This window comes from Astatotilapia calliptera, chromosome 19, assembly GCF_900246225.1.
Source record: "Astatotilapia calliptera chromosome 19, fAstCal1.2, whole genome shotgun sequence".
Taxonomy (NCBI): domain Eukaryota; kingdom Metazoa; phylum Chordata; class Actinopteri; order Cichliformes; family Cichlidae; genus Astatotilapia; species Astatotilapia calliptera.
In genome coordinates this window covers 18,117,818-18,139,280 of record NC_039320.1, presented here as the reverse complement: position 1 = coordinate 18,139,280, position 21,463 = coordinate 18,117,818, and the positions used below count along the sequence as shown (strand labels likewise).

General features: G+C 41.0%; 1 protein-coding gene across 1 annotated transcript; it reads left to right on the top strand.

The window, feature by feature from the left end:
- Nucleotides 1–15,072: 15,072 nt before the first annotated feature.
- zfp36l1a (zinc finger protein 36, C3H type-like 1a) lies at nucleotides 15,073–19,799 on the top strand. The gene is made up of 2 exons (XM_026152488.1): nucleotides 15,073–15,249; nucleotides 16,492–19,799. Exons 1-2 carry the CDS (start codon nucleotides 15,199–15,201, stop codon nucleotides 17,557–17,559), a joined length of 1,119 nt encoding a protein of 372 aa, XP_026008273.1. The 5' UTR covers nucleotides 15,073–15,198; the 3' UTR covers nucleotides 17,560–19,799.
- Nucleotides 19,800–21,463: the final 1,664 nt, after the last annotated feature.

Here is a 21,463-nt window from a genome sequence, read left to right as displayed (position 1 = left end):
TTGATACTGCACAAAACTGGATCTGAAAAGAGCCATGATTGGCTAAGATCTCCCATCACATCACAAGCTGTAAAGTCCAAAAACATACCCCAGCAAAGATAGAGGATGCTTGCTCCCTCTATGACCAACTAAATTGCAATATGTTGAAAGATTATCATGATTTTCTTTCCAACTATGCCAAAAAAAAATGTGGCCTATCACAGCTTTAAATTACTGTAAGATTCTTAGACTTTTCTTATTTCTTATTATAATCCTTTTACCTATTCAAGTGATTCTCACCTTCTCAGTCAGAAAGTCACATGGTCTTGAGAATCTTTATGGATGTGTCATGAGATGGAAACATTATAATGTCAGTATGGCTCCTCTTTTTACTTTTGCCACATTGGTTTCACTTAAACTTGCTGATCTGCTTCTTGTTTCTTCCTGTTTGCTTTAGTGAAACAATAGAAAAACATCACCAACAGGAGACATCATTTGTGAATATTTGAAATAACAGTGATCACTTCACTACTGTGGGCTTTTTAGATCGCATAAATTCCCCAGGACCTCTAGACTGTGGGCATTTGACATATTTTAAGGGCATTCATGAGCCCCGGTGAGTTTTGTTTGCACAGACTAGCATTACATCAACACACAAGCACAGGAAGTGGGCAGAAAGGGGACTTCTATAGACTTAAAATAGCTTGTCAAACATCAGAATTTATGTCTCTCGGGTTTTACACCTGATGTGTCTTCTTTCGTACTCTAGTAAGACTCAATAAAAGAGTAACTATTTTAAAAACACAAAAACAGATGAGGGGGATTTGAACCGAAGAGAACCCGCTCTCTAAAAAGACTCCAGCATAAAGTCAAAGGAGAGCCTCAAACAAAAGACAAGGTAATTTATTTCAGCTCACTTAAGAAAGTGTAGTGGCTGGAAAGTGCGTTAGCCAGTGACACTATTTCTTGGAAATCTCGAGGGGACTCTGTATGGTGGAGGGATGTGAAGTCGGTGCTTCAACTTCGAGGAGGTCACCTCTTTAACAGCCATGAATCACATAAAAATCAACAAGCCAAGTCATTCTCACTAGAGCCTTTTTCCATCAAACTATACCAAGGGCCATATGAAGTATGAGGCGTGTCATTGTACGCTGTGTAAGGGAGTACGGGTTAGGAGATAGGTCATAAAAATATCTTAAAACCTTAACCTACTTTAGGAGACTGGGTAATAATTCACTCATCCTCCTTGCTTTGTGTGCATTGGGATTGTGGGGGGGAGTTTTTTCATCTCTTTTCAGAAGTCATCAAATTAAGGTGGAAAGAGCTCATTAATTTCACTTTCCACTGGCCATATCACATGACAGGACAGAGGGTAATGGGAACACTTTTTGTAGGCATAACAAAATTTGTCATATAGCATAAGGAAGACGTACTGTACGACACCAGACTAAACATAAACACACCAAGAGTTTACACTGAGAGCTAGAGGACTGTTAACAGTGCTGGCATGACTGCTGAAGCACCCACAGTTGCATATGTGCAGACTGCTACACTTCAAACTCCTGATCCATGGCATTGCTGTGCATATCAGAAAACTACAAATTGTATCATGTTATATATATATACATATATATATATATATATATATATATATATATATATATATATATATATATATATATATATATGGCTGTTAGCATGTGTAGCATGTGTTCTTTATGTACTCACTGTCTGTAGGAGTACACACTCAATATAAACACAGTCTGGAATATCTAAGAGCTTCTGCTTTGTCATTCTGTCCTGCAGAGGTCCCAGGAGCAGCAGGAAGACAGGAAGCTCCACCCATTCCATACTCCTTTAGCTCAGACAGCAACTGAGGCCCCCAGCCAGCTCCGTCTTTAAGCTGTTATCATGCGTGCATGAAACCATCTTTACACAAACACACCTTTTTTCTCTCTCCCTTAGACATAATCCTACAGAAACTTTCTTTTACACAATTTTTAAGCCCAGTGATACAAGGAGACCAAATCAATTAACTTCATCACAATACCAACTTCTCCACTCTCGCCTTCTAACTTCTTCCAAAAACCAAGTGCTCCCACTACTTCGATTCTCCATTTCTTGTCCTCCCCCTCCCATCCTCCGTCCTCTTACTCTCCTCCCACCCCTTCATCTTCCTGGCCCTCTCACTGACAGCTGGCTCTGATTATAGCTGTGAAAAATGGGGCAGTCACGCCAACAATCCCCCCTCCCCAGCATTCCTACAGCATGACTCCGCACTTTCTTGTTACTGGTGCTAGGCCTGTCTTTGCTTCCCTCCCTCTGCATCCCTCAGTTTTACTCTCTCTTTCTTCAGCTGCCTTTTGTTTCTTGCTTGTTTTGCTGCCTAAATACTGTATACTAACATAGAAGGAGGCACAGTTTATGAAAGCAGCTGTTTTTGCTTTGTTTTTTTCAGTTTTGGGTTGGTTTAAAGGGTATTCCCACTGAAAAGATAGAAGAGATACTGAGATAGTGTCACACAGCTTTTTCACATATAAAGGATATTTTAAAAACAAAAGACTGCACTAGAGAAAAACCCCTCCATCACTTTGTGCTGTGATGTTTATGGTACTTTAAACAACTATATAATGATATAGTAAGGCAGAAAACACAATGCTTTGGGGGGGGGGGGGTCATTTGTTGGTGGAATGAGGATCAACAGCGAATGCTGGTTATGTTTTGTTACATGATTTTGCACAACAATCCACACCTATGCTTGTTTGATAAACTTCCTGACTTGGTTGCTCCGTCCATCTTCTGCTTGATATGCTGGAAAACAGGAGACTTGCCCAGAATTCATAACAGATTCTTGACGCCATGAAACTTAAAATAGTTGGCTGGGAATTCTTTTTCTTCATCATGAAAAAAGGGCCGGGGGATTAATAGATAGAGTTTCACAATCGTACAATAAACCTGAAGAATAATACAGAACAATAAAGTTTATGATAGCATTTAATGAAACATGTTACAATGAGTCTTCAATTTACTATGTAAGGTCTACCACTACCAGCGCTGCAAAGTATTTGTTTTCTAAAACACGATGCATGAAGACAGGTAATGAATTTAGGTCAGTGTTTTGTTGACAGTGTTATGCTTCTCTAAGTACCAGATCAGATATCAGATTAAACTTTGCTTACAGAACATTAAACACTCACTGGCCACTTTATTAGGTACACTTTGTTAGTGCCAGTTTGAGTCCCCTTTTCCTTAACTCCTCATGGCTCAGATTCCAAAAAGTGTTGGGAACATTCCTTAGAGATTGTGGTCCATATTGAAAACAAAGCAAGTTTTTCTTACAGAGGATATACACAGCATGGCAGTATTCTGTTAATTATATCCAGGTTAAAAAGACAGGACAATCTAACTGAATAGCACACTTTTCTAAACAATAACTTAAGGGGACATCAAGGTTAAATCAAAACCACACAAAAAGAAGAATTTATCAGAAACAGCATCCTCCAGATGGTTAAGATATCAGGTGTCTACTGGTATTAATTCTCTGCTGTTTTTAAAGTTGTTTGCTTGACCTCCCCAATACTTACTGAAAGGTATTTTGCTATTTCTTTCCTTAAAAACATCCATCAATCTGTTGTCTTAGCCACTTATCCATTTCAGGGTCACACTGGGGCCTATACTAGCTATACTAATGCACAGAGACAGACAAACAGCCCCCCCCCCCCCCCCCCCCCAAAAAAACCCCCCTGTAAAACAAAATTGAAATCTATATCTTTTGATTTGACTGTTTCTGTACTAATCATAAGAAAAACTGCCATGCATTAACCACATAATATTTTACAGTTATAGCTCCTTAAGGAGAGTTTTTCTTATGAATGCCCGCTATGAAACAGGCAATACAAAAAGTGGCTGTTCTTTCACGCGTTAAAGATCTCTCAAATTCTTTTGCTAAGTGCATCTAGCTTAGCTTTCCCAAAGCAGTGAAAAGCTAAAAACAATTTTCCCACACCCCCGCCATGACTCTTCCCTCTAACAAAAACATCTCTTTCTTCAGCATCTAAGGTGTCATTGTATTTGACACCAGAAATGAATTCTAGTGAAATTATTTTTCTCTTTACCAATAGCAGATCCAGTATTAGCTTATGCATCGCAATCAAATCATATAATACAACTCCTGCTTTTACTAGATATGTTGAGCATTTCAAAAATGACTTGAGCAAATCTAAACAGTAAATCCAGTATAAACTTCTGCATCTAAAAATCTTTAAACAATTCAGTGCACTGCTATTTTTTAGCTGGATTAGAATAGAGCTGCTACATTGAGCTATTAGGTTTAAGCTAGGTATTTTTCTAAGCTAAGTCAAAAAACCACTAAGTGCAGATGTTTTTAAAAAACACCCAGCAGTAATTTACCTGCACTATTCACTGTAATGCCTGCAATCAGGTTTCATTGTCTAATGGGGACTGGTAGAGGGTTGTTACAGCATTATCTGAACACTCCAGAGGCTAGCAGATGCCTTGTGTCAGGTTGCATAAACAAGATGGAACACTTTCATCCATCATGTTGCTGAACTGGGAGCTTTAGGCCCTCTTATCCGGCTCAAGGCATCTTGTTGAAGCAAAGACGTTTTCAGGACGCTGACCTTGATATTACCTTAGTGGAAATAAATCATGGCTGAATACTGAGCTCTGTTAATACCCGCTCTATGGCTCTCTGAACTAAGAGAGGGGTTTCGACATTATAGTTTCACAACTCTTCATCCTCAAATCATGTCAAAGTGTTCAACCCTTGTTTATACCCAAAATTCTTATGATAGCATCAGGCAGTGTTAAGCTCATGTGACATCAATGTGATGGGGGCTGTTGATTCACAGGCTTTTCAAATACTCATACAGACTCACATCCTGTCTTTTGGCGACGTTCAGACAAAAATAACATAAGAGCACTTACTCAAAAATCACACACAAGACGTAATTATGAAAACCCAAAGTACCAAGCTTCATCCTGTGGTGTGATGTTTGTCTAATGTCCCTTGTTTTAATGCAGGCAAAATGCACGTCAGTGTTGATGTCATTGTGCAATTACGAGACTTTGTAGGTGCATGCTAATATGCGGACTGTAACAGTTTTCAGTGGTATTTCAATCTCGTCAGTGAGTCACGCAGTGATAAAATTGCCCACAATGGAAGCTCCAGTACTGTACTCTAGCACAGTCCCACCTACACACCACCCCTTTGTCTCCACAGCTGCACTTATTTTTGCTCTTCACCTGCCAACTCTTTTCCATGCTATTTCTCCATTCACACTGTAGCTTTTCAGAGTACATGAAAACTTGATTGATTATAATTTCAGCTAGTGTGGATGATTAAAGAAAGTTGAGGTGAACTCTCAGGGTGCTTGGAATCAGCTGTGCAGGCCAAGACTGAGGTTTTATTAAAAAAGGGAAAATGATTGAAGTCACCATATTAAACATAATAACAGGTTTCCCCCTGTAGGGATGGTGCTCATGTGGAACTCATTTCAGCCTCCACTTTATATTGTCTTTGATAATATTGGATCATGCTGACGGCATGTTCTCGCTGTCAGAAGATCCGAACTAGAGTTTCACACGAGCCAGGCATGAAAGTAGATCATAATCTTTAAAAATGGACAGTTTTAAAATATTAATGAAGCTTTTGCATATAGCAGTCTGTGCTTTGCAGTATTTAGTCAAACATTTAATACAGCTCAAGTTAAAAATGAGGATTAGAGGTAATAGTGAAGTAGGTAGTTCCCACCAACAGCCTTTGGACTGTTTTCTCTCTGAGGACTGAGTTGGAGGGCTTCAGTGGAGTAAACACTGTTAATAGACAGTTGGAAAGTTTCAATGAGAAGAAAGAGGGATTGTTTGGGTGTACTTTGGCAGCGGTTTTGGCATATAGTGGTACTGTTAATGGTATGAAGGTGGGGGCTGCTGGCTTGGGATTTTTGGTAAATGTGCCATTATTTACGAGTCGGGTGGGCTGATGGGGACAATAAACTTTCATTTCTGGGAAAGCCATTCAACTTTACTAGACTTTATAGAACCTATAAGAGTACAAGTCAAGTTAAAAAAAAACAGCAAACCAGAAAGTATTTAACAAGCGCAAAAAGTGTTTCCATATTCAGCTGTCACACAACACAGCAATAATGTGAGCACTCCTCTGGGTTGCCATGTCGGCCTGATGTGACACTTACTGGAAACATACACAAGGATTGCTGTGTATGTTTCAGAGGCGACGCTAATGACATCAAAACCACTCACAAAAGCTAAAACTGAACTCCATGCATAATTCATACCAGTTTGTGCTTGTTAAAGCTCCAAATCACAACCGGGCTAACTTGCTGACACACATGTTGTTGGTCAAATTACAATAAACATCTGTTTTGACAAGTAATTTAGCCTCATATTCAGACTTTGGATCTCATAGTATGTAAAAAAAAGAGGCAATCTATGCCAACCGGGTGAAGTAATTCCACTTGTTCTCAATTAGTTTCTTATGTCTGACGAATTCTTTGTGAAATTAGTGTCAGTTCCTTTTAACAAGATATATAGTTCTATAGAAAATGGCATTTGTTTATTGTTCATTTTGAGAAAATCTGGAAATGTAGCTTTCTGTTTTAGGGAGGCAGGAAGTGTTGAGATAGCAGTGTTTAACATCAGCTCCCCACTGGTCCCAGACCTCAACCTGTTGAAGCAAATGTGTGTTATATGGCCACAGGACAATCCCCATTGTCCTGTTGTATGCAAGTGGCTGGAGCCCAGGAGCCCAGGAGCTACTCTGTTAGGCCCTGGCACCACAGCTTGGCTTTGGCCAGAAAAGTCAACCACAGGCTGATTTTTTCTCATTCAGCCAAAAAGGACTCCACACAGCTGCGCTTTCTTTCACTGCCAGCAAAAAAGACAGTCTGAGAAAGGGAGAGGATAAAGAGAGGCGGAGAGGGGAACAGTTGGAGGCATTTGGACTGGACAAGTTCAAAGACCCAAAGGGTTGTTTTCTTTGAGGAAAAAAAAGCAGGGAGAGGAAAAAAAAGCTGCTTAGGCTCATCTTGGACATCAAACTCTATTTTGGGCTACGCCGTGTTTGGACTGCAAGCAATCACACCAAATCCCTGAGCTGTTTTTGTTGAGTGATTGGGAATGCTTTTGCCAAATTACAATCAAAGAGGTAAGGTGGTGATGTATTCTGGAGAACAGCGAAATGCTGTTTGTGCCTTTGTCTGAGGAAATCATTTTGCCATAGGCTCCTTGATCTTTATCCACATAGCTTGAGTTTTGCTCATTTCCTCTTCATTTTCCATTAAACTGAGAGCTGATATGTTTCACTGGCTCGCGTTACTATGTGGGACTCATGGCAGGTCACGGAGAAGCAGTGAGCAGACGTAAAACAAAATCATCTCAGGAGGTGCAGTTTAACCGAGGAATAATCTACTGATGCTTAAACACCTGTGGCTCTCAAGACTACAGCAGAGAGTCCCACCACCATATTTTGATCAAGTACACTACCCATGGGTTCCTCATAAAACATGAACTATAGTAGCCCTGAGACCTCAGCATTTTGCGGTTAAAGAAAACACACACAAATAGATAAAACACCATATTATACAACACAATGTGGTTTTCAGTGTGGAACAAAACTAAACTATTACTCAAAACCAAACTGTGCTCTTCATGCAGGAACAAGAATTGGATAGCTCTTTTAAATTCGACAAACAAGTGTCTTCTGTTGTCAAATCTTGCTTCCATCAATTGCGTCTTATTAGCAAAGCCAGAGATTATGTCCCACCTAATGACCTGGAAAAGCTTATTCACGCCTTCGTGACATCTAGGTTGGATTATTGCAACTCCCTTTACTTTGGTCTTAACTCTACTCTTCTTCATAGACTGCAAATTGTTCAGAATGCGGCTGCTCGTCTCCTTAGTGGTAGTGGGCGGCGTGTCACTATTACCCCTGTCCTTGCCGACCTGCATTGGCTTCCCGTTAAGTATCACATTCAATTCAAAATCCTGCTGCTCACCTTCCGAATTACTAACAATATAGCGCCAGGGTACCTCATTGAGCTACTTAGATTATACACCCCTATTAGAGCACTAAGATCATCTTCCCAGTCACTCTTGGGACTGCCGAGATCCCGGCTGAAGACTAGAGGTGACTGAGCGTTTGCTTTGGCTGCACCCGATCTATGGAATAACCTCCCCATCGCTATCCGCGAGTCTGATTTCATTCAATCTTTCAAATCGCAGTTAAAAACCCATTTATTCGGCCTCGCCTTTTCTACCAGTTAATACTTGTTTGTTAGTTAGTTTAATGCTTATTTCTATCTTCAGTCTAATCTTAACTACTTTAAATCGTTTTTTAGATTTTTGACTGTTTTATCCTTTACACATATTGTTCTTTTATGCTTTTGTATGCATTTCTTTTGCTTCTGTGTTTTTAATGCCATATAACCTGCTAGCATGTTTGGTACTTTGCCATAGCCTTCATCCTTCCCTGTTACTTCATCTTACCCTCTTATATGTTAAACACTTTGGTACACCACTGGTTTTTAAATGTGCTATATAAATAAAGTTTGTTGTTATTGTTGTTCTATATAATAAAAATATTCTGTATTTGAATTCCAGCTCTATAAATTAGGAAAAGGCCTGGAAACAGCCAACATGGTTATTATGTTTCAATAATATTTGAAACATATGCATACATAATAATAACTGCGCTATTTAGAAAGTCATCATTTGTGATTCATGGGGTCTTTTACTGCTTTTCTTTTATATATTTTGTGTTAAGTCGTTTCCTGTGTTTTGTTATCATTCATGTTTGTCATTTTACAGCGTTTGTGTTGAGTCATTTTCTCTGTTATTCATCTTTGTGTATGTTTTACTTCCTGTCTTTTTGAGCTTTTAGTCCACTGTGATAGTTTCCCCTGCCCTCAAGAGTATCACCTGTGTTTAGTCTGCCACACCTGTTTCCAGTTAGTCATCAGTCTCATCAGTGTATACTTATACACCTGCACTTGCTCTCCCAAATCCTGTGCAGGCATCCGATGTGCTGCATTGGTATGCTACACCAACAGTTTTCTTTACGCTTACCTTATTAGCTTATAATGTGTGTATGATGGCTATCTCATATGAGCAGGTGTTTAGCAATAATATTAGAAATATGCCATGAAAATGCTATAACTTAACTTAAATTGTTAACTCCTTTGGCTGGTTATATTTTGTTGTCCTTTCTCATTCAGCTTCCCTCTCTTATCAGCATCTACTGTTACATTCTGTTATTCATTTTTTGTTTTCTACTTGTATTAATTGCAATGATAATAACAGGAAAAGAAAATGTCTTAAACCCACAAACATCTCTGATTGTATTCATCAAGTAGCCTGCGAATAGCTATCATTTGTAGCATTCTACTGGCAATAAACACAGGCACCAAAAAGGATCAAATTAGATTTGCAGCAACAATAAAAGCACAGTTTTTCACAATAAATCATCACACGCCTACAACAATGAGGAATTTGACATCGCCATATGCCCTGGGTCAACTGAGGACGACTCACAAACAACGGATCTTTTTCTCACGCTCAACATCATTTAATGAAAACCATCAGTTCGCACTTCAACGCTCATTCACGATAAGCGAGCAGTTGTCAAAATTCAAATTCAACAAAACCGCAGGGATAACATGTGAGGAAAGTGGGTAGGATCACACGGGCGGTTGACTCTGTATACTGTCCAGAGTCCGGACACATGGACTCTGTAATTCTAGTCTTGGAGTGACCACACAGGGCTGGTTGTGAGGTCTGGGAGAGCTGCAGAATTGAGACAGATGGGACAAGGGAAGGATTTTTAGGGGGTGAGAGAATGCTTTCCACTGTTCCAACATTATACAAAGCCCATTGATTTTTTGCAAGCGTTGAGTGAGGAGCTGAGGAATATCTGGTTTCAGCGTCCACTGCATGGTCATGACACCTGGGCCAGGGTCATGTCTGTCCAGTCCAGTCCGGTCGGATCTGGTCACAACAATCACCATGATTCATCATTCCATCCCTAACTTTTTTGGCCTAAGTGCCATCGCTGTACTGTGAATTTAATGCATTATGCATCATATCGCTGTGGTCATCAACTCATTTCTGTAGCTTGATGGCTTTGACCTCGGCTTCATCTGTCGTGACCCCCAATGTGTGTGTGGAAAACCAAACTATCCCTTCCCATGAGCCCTCTGCATAGACAGAAAGATTGTTCCTCAGGAAACGCAGGTCAGGAAGTCAGAGGCGGAAGCCAGCCTTTCGTTCTAAATACAACCATCCTCTAGAGATTGCCGTGTCAACAGAGAATTGGGCAGTATATCTTCTTTAAACGCTGACCCCTCACTCTCTTGTTTTGTTGCTATTTTTTGCGACTTTGCATTTACCGAAACATCATCCTTCTTCTTCTTCTTCTTCTTCTCCTATTTCGCTGCAAATTGGCAGCAAAGGAGCCACAGACTTACATTTCCAACATGGTGTTTGTTTTGAACTCCGGTCATGAATGTAATGCTGTGACGTGTCAAAGCCATCCAAATGAGCCAGGGCTAGCACTGATGTCGCATCCCACCCAGTGTGAGATGAAGGGCAGTGGAAGTGAGTGGATGGGCATGTTGGAGCGATTCATGGGAACAAGATCAGCAAGAGCAGTTGGCGGTTAACCACTAACAATGCTGTGGCTACTCTTATGGACAATTAATCGCTGCTTGTTCTTATTTTGCTCCTTCCCTCAATCCTTCTCTCTCCCTAAACTCTCTTCCTCTGAGGCTAGGTTCGCCCTGCATGATGACCACAGTCCTCCCATATGAATTTGGCAAACATACCATGAAACATGAAAGGAAGCAATCATGGTGTCCTGGCTGTCAAGGCTTATACAGACAAGGACAGGATCACACAAATTGGGAAGTGGGCAGTGGATACAGAAACAAAACCCGTGCAGGATCACAGTAAATATGAGATCACACATGACAGCATATTCAAGGAATCAAAGTCTGTTTTGTATTTTTTTTTGCTCAAACTTGACTATCCTTGACCACTGATTACTCAACAGTCAGCAGAGTGATTAGCTGTCCTGATGAAAAACAAAAAGGAAGTTGTTGAGTAAGCAGTGACTTTTAATAGAAGCAGAAACACAACTGACTCTACTCCTGCAATATGTCACATTTGCAGTAGTGAAAAGCATATGTACTGCGTTAATCATTGTTTTGTTTTTTTCATCTTAAACTCCTTTGTCTTCCACTTTTATTTTTCAGAGGACAAATGTACTCCAATACAGCTGTTTCCACATATTTAAAGTAAAGAAGTAGTTCAGTATACTTTAATTGAGGTTAAAATAACCTGTTGTTAAATTACAGCTAAATGCAGCACTTAAAAGTGTCTCCTCCTCAACATTAAGTACTCAAATAAAGGTCACCTTCCATCTGTTATTTAAAAAGAAAGAAAAAAATATATGCAAATATAACCATCTTCTGAACATTGATTTGATACACTGTAACTACCTTTACTTAAGCATTAATAACATAACAAATAAAGTTGAAAAAAACACAATATTGTACTTTGCAGTTGGATTTAGCATTGAGGAAATGCTTGTGACTATCATAAAAATATGGATTTTAAGGAAATCTGTATGTTTTTCTTCTATTTAGAAGGAAACATACAACACAACTACAACACTACAACACAAATGGCAACTACAAACATAGCTTTTTTTCACCCTGACTATGTCCCCTCTTCTCAAATCTAACCTACACGGGCACTACTAAGATCTTAAAGGTTGTTTTCCCATGACTGGCAGAAATAACTAAGATGTGCCAGCGACAAACTGAAAATACATTTCTTGTGAAGCAGAGATGTTCCGCTCACAGCTGCATATACAGTAATAACCTTAATATTAAGGAATTGAAAATGCAAGTGTGTGGGGGGGATGACTGTTTAGTGAGGCAGAAATCTCACTAAGTGGAAACCACTAAGTGACTGGTATTCATCAACAACCCTATCAAGCCCCAGAATACACATTATGCACCATGCAGCAGTAAAAAGTAAAAATACTACTTATTTCTTCTTTAATACATTGTTTAATGAGCTTGTGGTCACCTTAACTGGGATGTGGTGCAGCACGGTTTGAGATTACCACAATACTAGTTTGAGTAATTGTGAGTTTTGTAGCTGATAAGTCCCTTTGCTTCACACAAGGCCAATGTTAGTGTATCTGTGGAAAGGCTGATTACACAATTCACAAGTTTGTACTGAGCACTAAATTACCTCAAAGCCGCACAAAGAAGGAGCTGTCTTTGACTGAGCTGACCTGCTGGTCTAATCTTAGAAATTCCCACTCAATCTAGAACTATTCTGTTGAGGTAAAGTTATGTTTTAGGCAAACGTGCAAAGACTTAAAATACTGTACAAAAATAGAGTTAAATAAGACCAGAGGAGAGAGAAGCGGAAGAACTTTGCCCTCTGTTGGCGGCAGGGAGGAACTGCAGCAAATTGTTGCCACAACAGTCACCTCCCATTTATTTGTTGTTCTCCTCCATGACTTCTTTCATCTCCAGTAGTGATAGGTGAAAAATTTAACATCCTGTCATCCCACTTAAACATTATCAGTGACCTCAAGCTCAATCCCCATCCTCCCTTCTGAGCTTGGGGTCATCAGAGTCAACGGCGCAGGAGGCAGAAATCAAACGACGCAGCACATGCTGAGGAGTGACTGACTCCAGCGCCAGCAGAGCCTGGAGGAAAAAAAAGGAGGACAGCCTTGACCTTGGAGAGCACAAAACCTCCGAAATCAAGTCTTCTAAGAGAGAGCTCAACTCAGTCAACAGTAAGAGGAAAATACTGCCAGAGAATTTGATATATGGATCGTGCCTTTTGTGTTTGTTGCTTTGGAAGTCAGTGAAAACGTCATGATGCTTCGACGCACCTTAGTTGCAAGATTTCTGTCATTTGTGACAACAGAAAATATTTGGATTTCAAACTCTTTATGAGATATTTTTTTCTTTTTAAAGGAAAGAGAGTCCAGAGTAAAATAATGCAGTTTTTTTTTACAATGCATTGTGTTAAAGTCTTGTCAGTAGTAATTACAGTGGTTTACTGTCTCCATTTTTAAAGCATCTGACTTTATCCCCTGAGAGCACAGCAGGCTGACTTTTTTCTATATATTTTCATTTTGGCAGGAAACAGGTGCCTCCTCCTAAACCTGGAAGGACAACTGAGTCACACAATAATATCAGCAGGCACGATATATCTGAGAGTATTAAAAATAAACAAATGCACTGCATGAGGCTTCTTAAGGCCAAGGTCCAGTATGAAGGCATTTCCATCAGTCAGTGGGTAGTTTGTTTTTGAGTTTAGAGCCCTGCTGACCTTGTGCGCTTTAAATCCTTGCAAGTATCTACAGTGAAATTTCCAGCTCCTGCATCACAGTTACATGAGCGTATTCTTCACTTGTGTTACATATTACGAATTCCCACACCAGCTACGGGATTTTTGCATTTGCAAAATGAAAAGAAAAGGGGGAGAAAAGTGATTCTCTTTCTACTTCCCTGCTCTGTTTCTCCCTTAGAGGGAGACAATCGATCTGGCCCACTTAATCAATCAGTGACAGGCCCTTTGAACTGCAGACGAGATTTCTAGCAAGTCTGTCATCCCACCCTGTCATCTGTGAAAACACTCCAGGGGGAGATTGCTCTGCACAGGCCTGGCTCGTAAAACTCTTTTTTTTAATGTTCCAACACACACCCTTGCTGTTCACTGACAAGGTCCAGAGTAACCGGGTGTTTGCATCTACTTTTCTTAATGCATAGCGAGGAGGATGTTTGAGTTCCAAAAAGGTCAGCTCACGAGGTCTTAGTCAGATACTTGCTTGAGAAGCTGTGGTGTAATCTGGCCTGTTCTATTTCAGCTCGTTTCAACATTTCAGCGCAAAAACAACTTCCCTGCCTCCTTCAGGGCTGCTAGCAGTTAGAGACAAAGCTCTCCACCTCCCCACTCCCCCCCTGCATGGCTCCTGTATAGGCAAAGAAGAAGAGGAAGGGGAAAGGGAATGTTTGCCTCTCTATCCCACCCCTCTTCCCTCACTTCCCTGGGGGCAATGCTGTGTAGTAATAAACGTCCTCCATAAATCTCCCCCTCACGCCATCATCCCCTCCTCCATACTCCAACTTTTTTTTCTGTATGTTAACAGCTTCTTTTCTTCTCCCCCTCCTCCTCAACCCTGCTTTTCTTTTCCCTCCTCTCCTTTTCTACTGCAACCCAACCCTGACATTAGGGTCTGCACATGGCCGATGTCATAGACTTTATGAAGGGGGGTGGGCAAGATGAGCCACAATACATGTGTGTGGGTTTCACTCTCTGTAGTCTGTCACGCCAGTGCGGTCGAATCTAGTGAGGTCACTCATGTATCAGATTGTCGCCTACAGTACCTGATGAAATGACATGCACGTATTCAATTCAGAAGAGGAGTTTTATACCTGCTGGTAATGAATAACAAATGAGCTGTGGCTGAGAAGAAGTATGCTGTAACAGTGAAATAGCTGTGGTCGGGAAAGAGTTAAAAGTGCGAGTGCCTGAATTCACCGGAAAGTCCCACAAGTGACGTTACAGTCCAGCAATTAAGAGTAAATTAATTACAGAGTAGTGGATGGTAGCTGAAACCCCGAGGATAATACAGTAAACAACTCCAGAAGTACAAGATTTCCATTGCCCTACTCCTCTTCACTTGCCTTTGAAGGCTTCTGATCGGACTTTAGTTTTATATAAATATATTTAAGCTGCTTAATTATGAACTGAAGACACTTTTCCCTCCAACAAAATTAACTTTTAACAAATCTAACCCAAAGTTCAGATTCTCCGATCAAGAGAAAAAGAAACTTGTTTTTAGTGCTTTATCCCTCCTAACTGGTAGCCTAAGACGGTTTGGCATTCAAAGCTCACCCAGCACTGGAGTAATCTCACATAAACTGACAAACCAATGCAAGTTTTTTTCTCTACAGTTACTAAAGTTACTGAAAGTTCACGCCCGTTTTTTTAAGCTCCTCCCTGCAGTCGATTGATTAAAAAGCAAATGTTGGGGTTGGTGCAGGGCAGAGGGGGAGAGTTCAGTAGCTCTGAGCAACTTTCTAACAAGTAGACTGGCTTTCTTTTTTTTTTAAAAACTACTTTTGTGATTTGATTCCGGTCGCTGCAAAGATGACCACAGCCGTGGTATCGCCTTTCTTCGACTTCGAAGTAATGAACAAGGTAGCTTCCTAACTTTTCCACCCCCTTCTCTCTGTGTGTGTCTTGTGGGCTGACGTTAGCCTGTTAGCAGCGGGGAGTTAGCCGCTGTGGAGGAATGACGAGCTCCGTGCCCGCGGCCCTCTGCGCGGAGGCTGTTTTTGTTTTGCTGTTTATTGCTTTGTATTCCGCTTTGAGTCAGCTGCGTGTTTATTTGTTTGCTTCGTCTGTTATTTCCTCTCTTCGGCCTCGTCTCTTGAGGGTTTACTCTATAAGCGCCTTCAAAGTGGACCGAAGCGCTGCGGGAGCGTTAATTTAAAAATTGTTTAAAAACATGGTGTTTTTATTTACTTGTGTATTTATTTAATGTTCAACATAAGCCACATCCGCTAACTTTAATGTTATCTATGGTTTATGCTTTGAGGTCGGTGTGCAGTTTAGGCAGCCAGCGGCTGTTAAAGTGAAAGCTTTATGTCCTCTTTATTTTAATGAGATCACTTTTGCGCCACTTTTAATGCCGCTTTCAGAGCAGCCACATGCTCGCTAATCATTGACCAGATTTGGCTGGCTTTAGCCCACTTTCTGCCCCTATAAAACTACTTAAACTACCGGCATCGTCTCACCTTAACACTTGATGCGTAATTCGTTTTCATACCCCGTTTTGAGTGTCAGATTGCCTCTCAAAGCGTTTTTGTTTTTCTTTTAGCCTCCCTCTGGAGTTTGTTGGATTTTATTTACACTGTCATGTTTATGTAAATCATGACTAACTGTTCATTTCCACTAGTATGGAAATGTGTGAAAGCAGATCAGGTTTCCCTTGTAATCCACAGAATGTTTGGCCACTTTCTTTCTCTTTCAAATGATGCAGGCTCTTTGTAGCCCACACTGGTCGTCCACAGGCCTCTCATGTGCTGCTGTCCTATTGACTACACAGGCGCACACATTCCTAACCTGGGCAACTTGCCAAACCAGCTGCTGTTCTATAGGCCTGTATCCGCTAATGTGGTCTGAGCCAAAAAACAACAGTCATGCAGGCGGAGGTGTAGCCCCACCAGTCCCACAGTGCCCGTCATTTTTATTTATTTATTCAGGGAGAGTATCTGTACAAATGGTTTATAGGCTCGCCTAACAAGTGTTCAGTCACTTTCAGGAGTTGCATCAGGATGGCAATCGGACTTAAAAATCAGGGAGCTGCTGAAAGTAGCTTTTTATTTGTGCTCTACTTTTTCTAATGCTTGCATTTTCTGTCCTTTATTTTTCTTGCAGAACAAACTTCTCAGCTACAACAACAACCTGGGTGTCTCCCATCCAATGTCTGTTCCTTGCACTAGCACCAACGTGCCCATCTCCAGCTCCGCCGGACCCCTGCTGGACAGGAAGGCGGTGGGATCTCCCTCAGTGGGAGGCGTGTACCAGCGGCGGCACTCTGTCAGCAGCACAAAGTTCAACCAGAACCAATTTCTGAATAGCCTGAAGGCAGCGGACCAGTCCTCCTCACTCATCTCAGGGGTTGGCAATGCCAGCAACAACAAGGAGAACCGCCTGCGAGACCGCTCCTACTCCGAGACGGGCGAGAGGCTCATCAACAAGTGCCTAGGCCCTGCCAGTCCCACTGGCAGCAGCAGCCAAGTGAACTCCAGCCGTTACAAGACAGAGCTCTGCAGGCCCTTTGAGGAGAACGGTTCCTGCAAATATGGCGACAAATGCCAGTTTGCTCACGGAATCCATGAACTGCGCAGCCTGAGCCGCCATCCTAAGTACAAAACTGAGCTGTGCCGCACCTTCCACACCATCGGTTTCTGCCCATACGGGCCTCGCTGCCATTTCATCCACAATGCCGAGGAGCGTCGTGGACCTCCCCAGCAGTCCTCTCCTCTTAACTCTATGAACAAGATGGAGCGACCTCGGCTGCAGCACAGCTACAGCTTTGCTGGTTTCTCCAACTCAGTTGGGCTGAGAGACAGCCCCACCTCAGTCACCCCTCCACCCATGTTCTTCCCTGATGAGATCCCAGACTGGCCCAGCAGAAATCCCTTCACCTACTCCAGCCAGGAGCTGGCCAGCCTGTTCGGGCCCAGTCTCAATGCCGGTCCTGTAGGCACAGAGCCCAACACCCCTGCACCTCCCTCTCCAACAAGCACATCTTACTATTTCAGACCCATGTTGGAGTCCCCTCAGATGTTGGAGTCTTCATCCAGCCCCCCAGACTCTATGTCGGATCAAGAGGGCTACCAGAGCAGCTCTGGTGGCAGCCTGTGTGGCTCAGAGTCCCCCACGCTGGATAACACCCGCCGCCTTCCCATCTTCAGCCGCCTCTCCATCACTGATGACTAGACTGCACGCATCCACTAGTGACTTTTAAATTTGACGACACAAAGAACATGGCACTCCCCTCTACCTCTGCCCTTCAGACTCCCCTCTGCCCTCAAAGCTCCCTTACACATCACGTTAGTTCCTTGTTAGCATTATGAGGATATAATCAACTAAGGGAACCCTCAGCTAAATCTATCATTTCTTCCCACTTAATCTGCACAGCAAGTTTTAAAAGAAAGTACCCCGCCATGTGTCATAGTGCCAAAAAAGGAGAGGAAACTGAACAATGAAATGATGAGAACAACAATTGACTGTTTATGCCAGGTGCCACTTGTTTTTCTTTTTGTTTTTCTTCTTCTTCATGTATTATTGAATGTGTTGCAGCACAAGTGGCCTTGGAAAGGGGTGTGCTTTGCACTAGCCCTCATCCCCCTCCCCTCTCTCCCCTGCCATCCTCCCTGATGATACCACTTCCCCTGAGCTTGCTAGAGGGTGCTCAGTAATGTAACTGTAGCTCTACACCGCAGACGTTTTTACAGACTGAGTTAAGACAAACGGAGAGAAATGACAGACCCTGAAAATATATGAATAGTTTTTTTGTTTTTGTTTTGTTTTTTTAAAAAGAAATGGAGAAAAAAAGTGCCTGGGCAGTTTCTGCATGTGTTTAGGGTGAATGGACTACTGTTTGTTTTGGTTCTTTCTCATTTGCCCCCACCCACCTCCTTCTACCCCTCAGTCAAGCCCCGTCTTATGTAATTTTGAACCGGGTGAGTCTGCAGGAAGGACTTTGAACTGGAAGTTGGTTATGGCCCCCCCTCTCCTCCTGTTGCTGGTCACTGGCTGTTTCCTTTTTTTTTTTCTTTGGGAAGGAAGTTGATATCAAACTGATCATTAAACCTGCAAGACTTTGTCCTGCCCCCAGCACCTACACCTTCATCTTCACCGATCCGGGGAATTCCAGCATTCCCATAATATAGTTATACGTCGCATGACTTGACAAGATCGGATCTCCAAGCTATTTTACTTTACTTGTCCCCCTCCCATCTCCTTCACTTTAGAACCTGCTCCATGGAGCTCTCTACTCTCATTACATCCCTTTTTGCTTTCTTTATTTGATAATTATTTTTTATTAATGTTATTATTACGGTTATTATTATTTGAGAAACTTTCCAGACAGAAGGTTTGCGTGTCACTGCTTATTTAACTTATCAGAACATATTTATTGGTGATCATATGCATTTTTTGTTAATTTTGTTTTTTGTATTTATCTGGATAATGAACAATAGAATATATTTTCTTTTATGTTAAATTATGATCTTCCATATTAATCTAAAGATTGTGAAGACGTTTTTGTCAGTTTTCCTTTTTTTCACAGTTTAATATATTGTACTTCAATGACTTTTGTTCTGCAACTACACTTTGTCAAAATGAAACTTAATTTAAAGCAAGAAAAAAAAAATGCAAAAAAAGCTGTTTTGCGTTTTGATTATTTATTGTACTTTGTTTTTCTTACTCCCTCTTATTGGACTGCATTTCCATCTAAACTAGATTTGCTTGTATCCATTCCTCCCCTTGCACATGTTACAGTAATCTGACAGTAACAGTAGCTAACTGTTATGACATTAATTCGATTTTTTATTTTTTATTTTTCTCTCCCTGATCTCTTGTCCCCACTTTGAAGAGGATTATTCCTACTCGGGTTGATGGTAGACTTAAAGGGGTGCTAAAAAGAAAATTAGTAACATGACTCGTTTAGCAGAGTCTAGCAGTTCAGAGGCTGGCTGTGTTGAAATGTGTTCTGTCACCCAGTCTGTTATTACAAGCAATAGTTGTGACCAAATGAGTTGAAAGTATATCTTCTTTTAATTCAATTGGATGCTTGATCAGTGGAAGTGCCTCGTTTAATACATTCCAGGTAGCTAAGGGCTCTCCGCCTTTTTATATTTGATAATGGAGGACAATTTTTTTTTTTTTTTTTCTCTTCTCTCTCCTTAAGTCACTTGTTCTGTGTTGCCTTTGTGTGTTCGGAAGAGGTGAACAAATTCTGACACAAAGAAAGTAAAACTGTTGAATGTATTTTATTTTTTTTTTCCCAGCCATGTTTTTTCACTACAGTAATTTCTGTGAGTTTATATGAAAACCTGTTCTCTTTCTCTCTCTCTCTCTCTCTCTCTCTCTTTCTCTCTCTCTCGCTCTCTCTCTCTCTTTTTGTAAGTATTGATTGCAGTTAAGTCAATAAACCTGTATTTTTTTGAAAAGTTCAACTTTGTGATGAGTGGTGTGTAAAAAGTTCTGGGAAATTGAGCAAATATGGGGCACGTTTTATGCTCAGTTTTGGGTACCCATTCAAACTCTAGAGGGCTTCCCAGGAATGTGAGTTAAAAAAAAAAAAATCAGTCTTATTCTAAAACCTTACAATTCCAGAGCTTAATCAGTATTCAAGTTTCTTCAGTATCAAAAAGTCCAATAATGGCTATGAGGAAGCTCTAATGACTGATACTGCATACTTTAAATGTTGCAATTTGTCCAAAATGTGAAGAAAAAAGAAACTAGTTACATTTTGTAACATCATACCCAAGGAAACTTGGGTTTTAACAAAAGAGGCACACAGTATTATATTTGAGGCTGTAATCAGGCGAGTGCTTTTTCGATGCATAATACAGAACTAAAGGGAGTTTCGGTGTGGTGCAAGTTGATTGGTGAGCTGTGCTTGCAGCAGCCAAGGGTATTGACCTGGGGATAGTCAAAGTCTGAGCAGGCTTGATTACACAAAAACCTGGCATACTTAGTTTCAGCAGAAATATTGATCAGGGGGAGCTACTATAAAGTTTCCAAGAATTAAAAAAACAAAAAAAAAAAACAAAAACAGATTTGATGAGGTTGTGACCTAATCAATATGTACACAAGGATATTTCAGGTAAAAAGGAGGATAAACGGTGCAGTCATAGTTAACACTATGCCTTGGGGTTAATTTGATATATTCTGTTTTTACATTGAGAATAAATACAGATAACAATCACAAGTTGGCCATTAATGCGAGCAGAGTGGTATTCAATTTCAGTAGCAACTTCCACTTCATGCACTCGACTCAACACTTCATGCACCGCCTCTGCATTTCCTTGGCCTCTGGACACTTCCCGTCTGTCCATGTTTATATTCTCTCAGATTGCAAAAAAACCGGAGCAGCAACAGGAACTCCCTCCATACAATGGTGGGTGCTGACCCATCACAGCTGACCCATAGAGGCCTCCTTGTTGCTTTATCCCTGAGAACCTGGGCCTTGTGGCGTCTAGTCTTGATCCTTAGGTCCCTCCATTCTTCATCACCCACCAACCTACTCCCCCATCCCATTTTAGACCAGCTGGAAATGGTCTAAAAACATACTGGTGGCCACGATAAAGCAAAGAAAGTCCTTGATTACATTCAAAACCAGAGAGCATTCATGGTTCCTATAAAATAAAGCAATGATCAACACCAACCACAATGCAACAGCTTGTTTAGAAGTACAAAGGTGCTCTTAAGGAGTCAGCTTAAAAAGATGAGATGATATAACATGTATATTTAAATGCTACTGATGGAGAGTAATTGCTTGTTGAAAGGCCTCTTTTTTGTGGCTTTATGGAATGTTTTACCTGTGCAAAGATGGGTGTTGTGTTTGGGAACAATACAGTGAAAATTGCTTGGATTGCAGATTAATGTTTCTATGCACTACCCCTTTTAGAAACTTTGAAAAAGCCTGTTTGCATTAATTTCATTTGAATTCTACAAGAATTTGTTCATAAGAAACAAGGGTCTTGAAACTTAATTAACATCAATTGAAAGATATCATACTCTATATTTCTTTGTGAGAGAGTTTTTGGCAAACAAAACCAATATTGCATAGTGTTCTTGTATCTGCAGATGCCACACAGCGTATGAAACATCG

What these genes read in the sequence shown, in the direction of transcription:
- zfp36l1a (XM_026152488.1), top strand. Translation starts at nt 15,199, where the DNA reads ATGACCACAGCCGTGGTATCGCCTTTCTTCGACTTCGAAGTAATGAAC. An exon ending in ACTTCGAAGTAATGAACAAG is followed by an intron (nt 15,250 to 16,491) that starts GTAGCTTCCTAA and finishes TTTTTCTTGCAG; the next exon opens with AACAAACTTCTCAGCTACAA.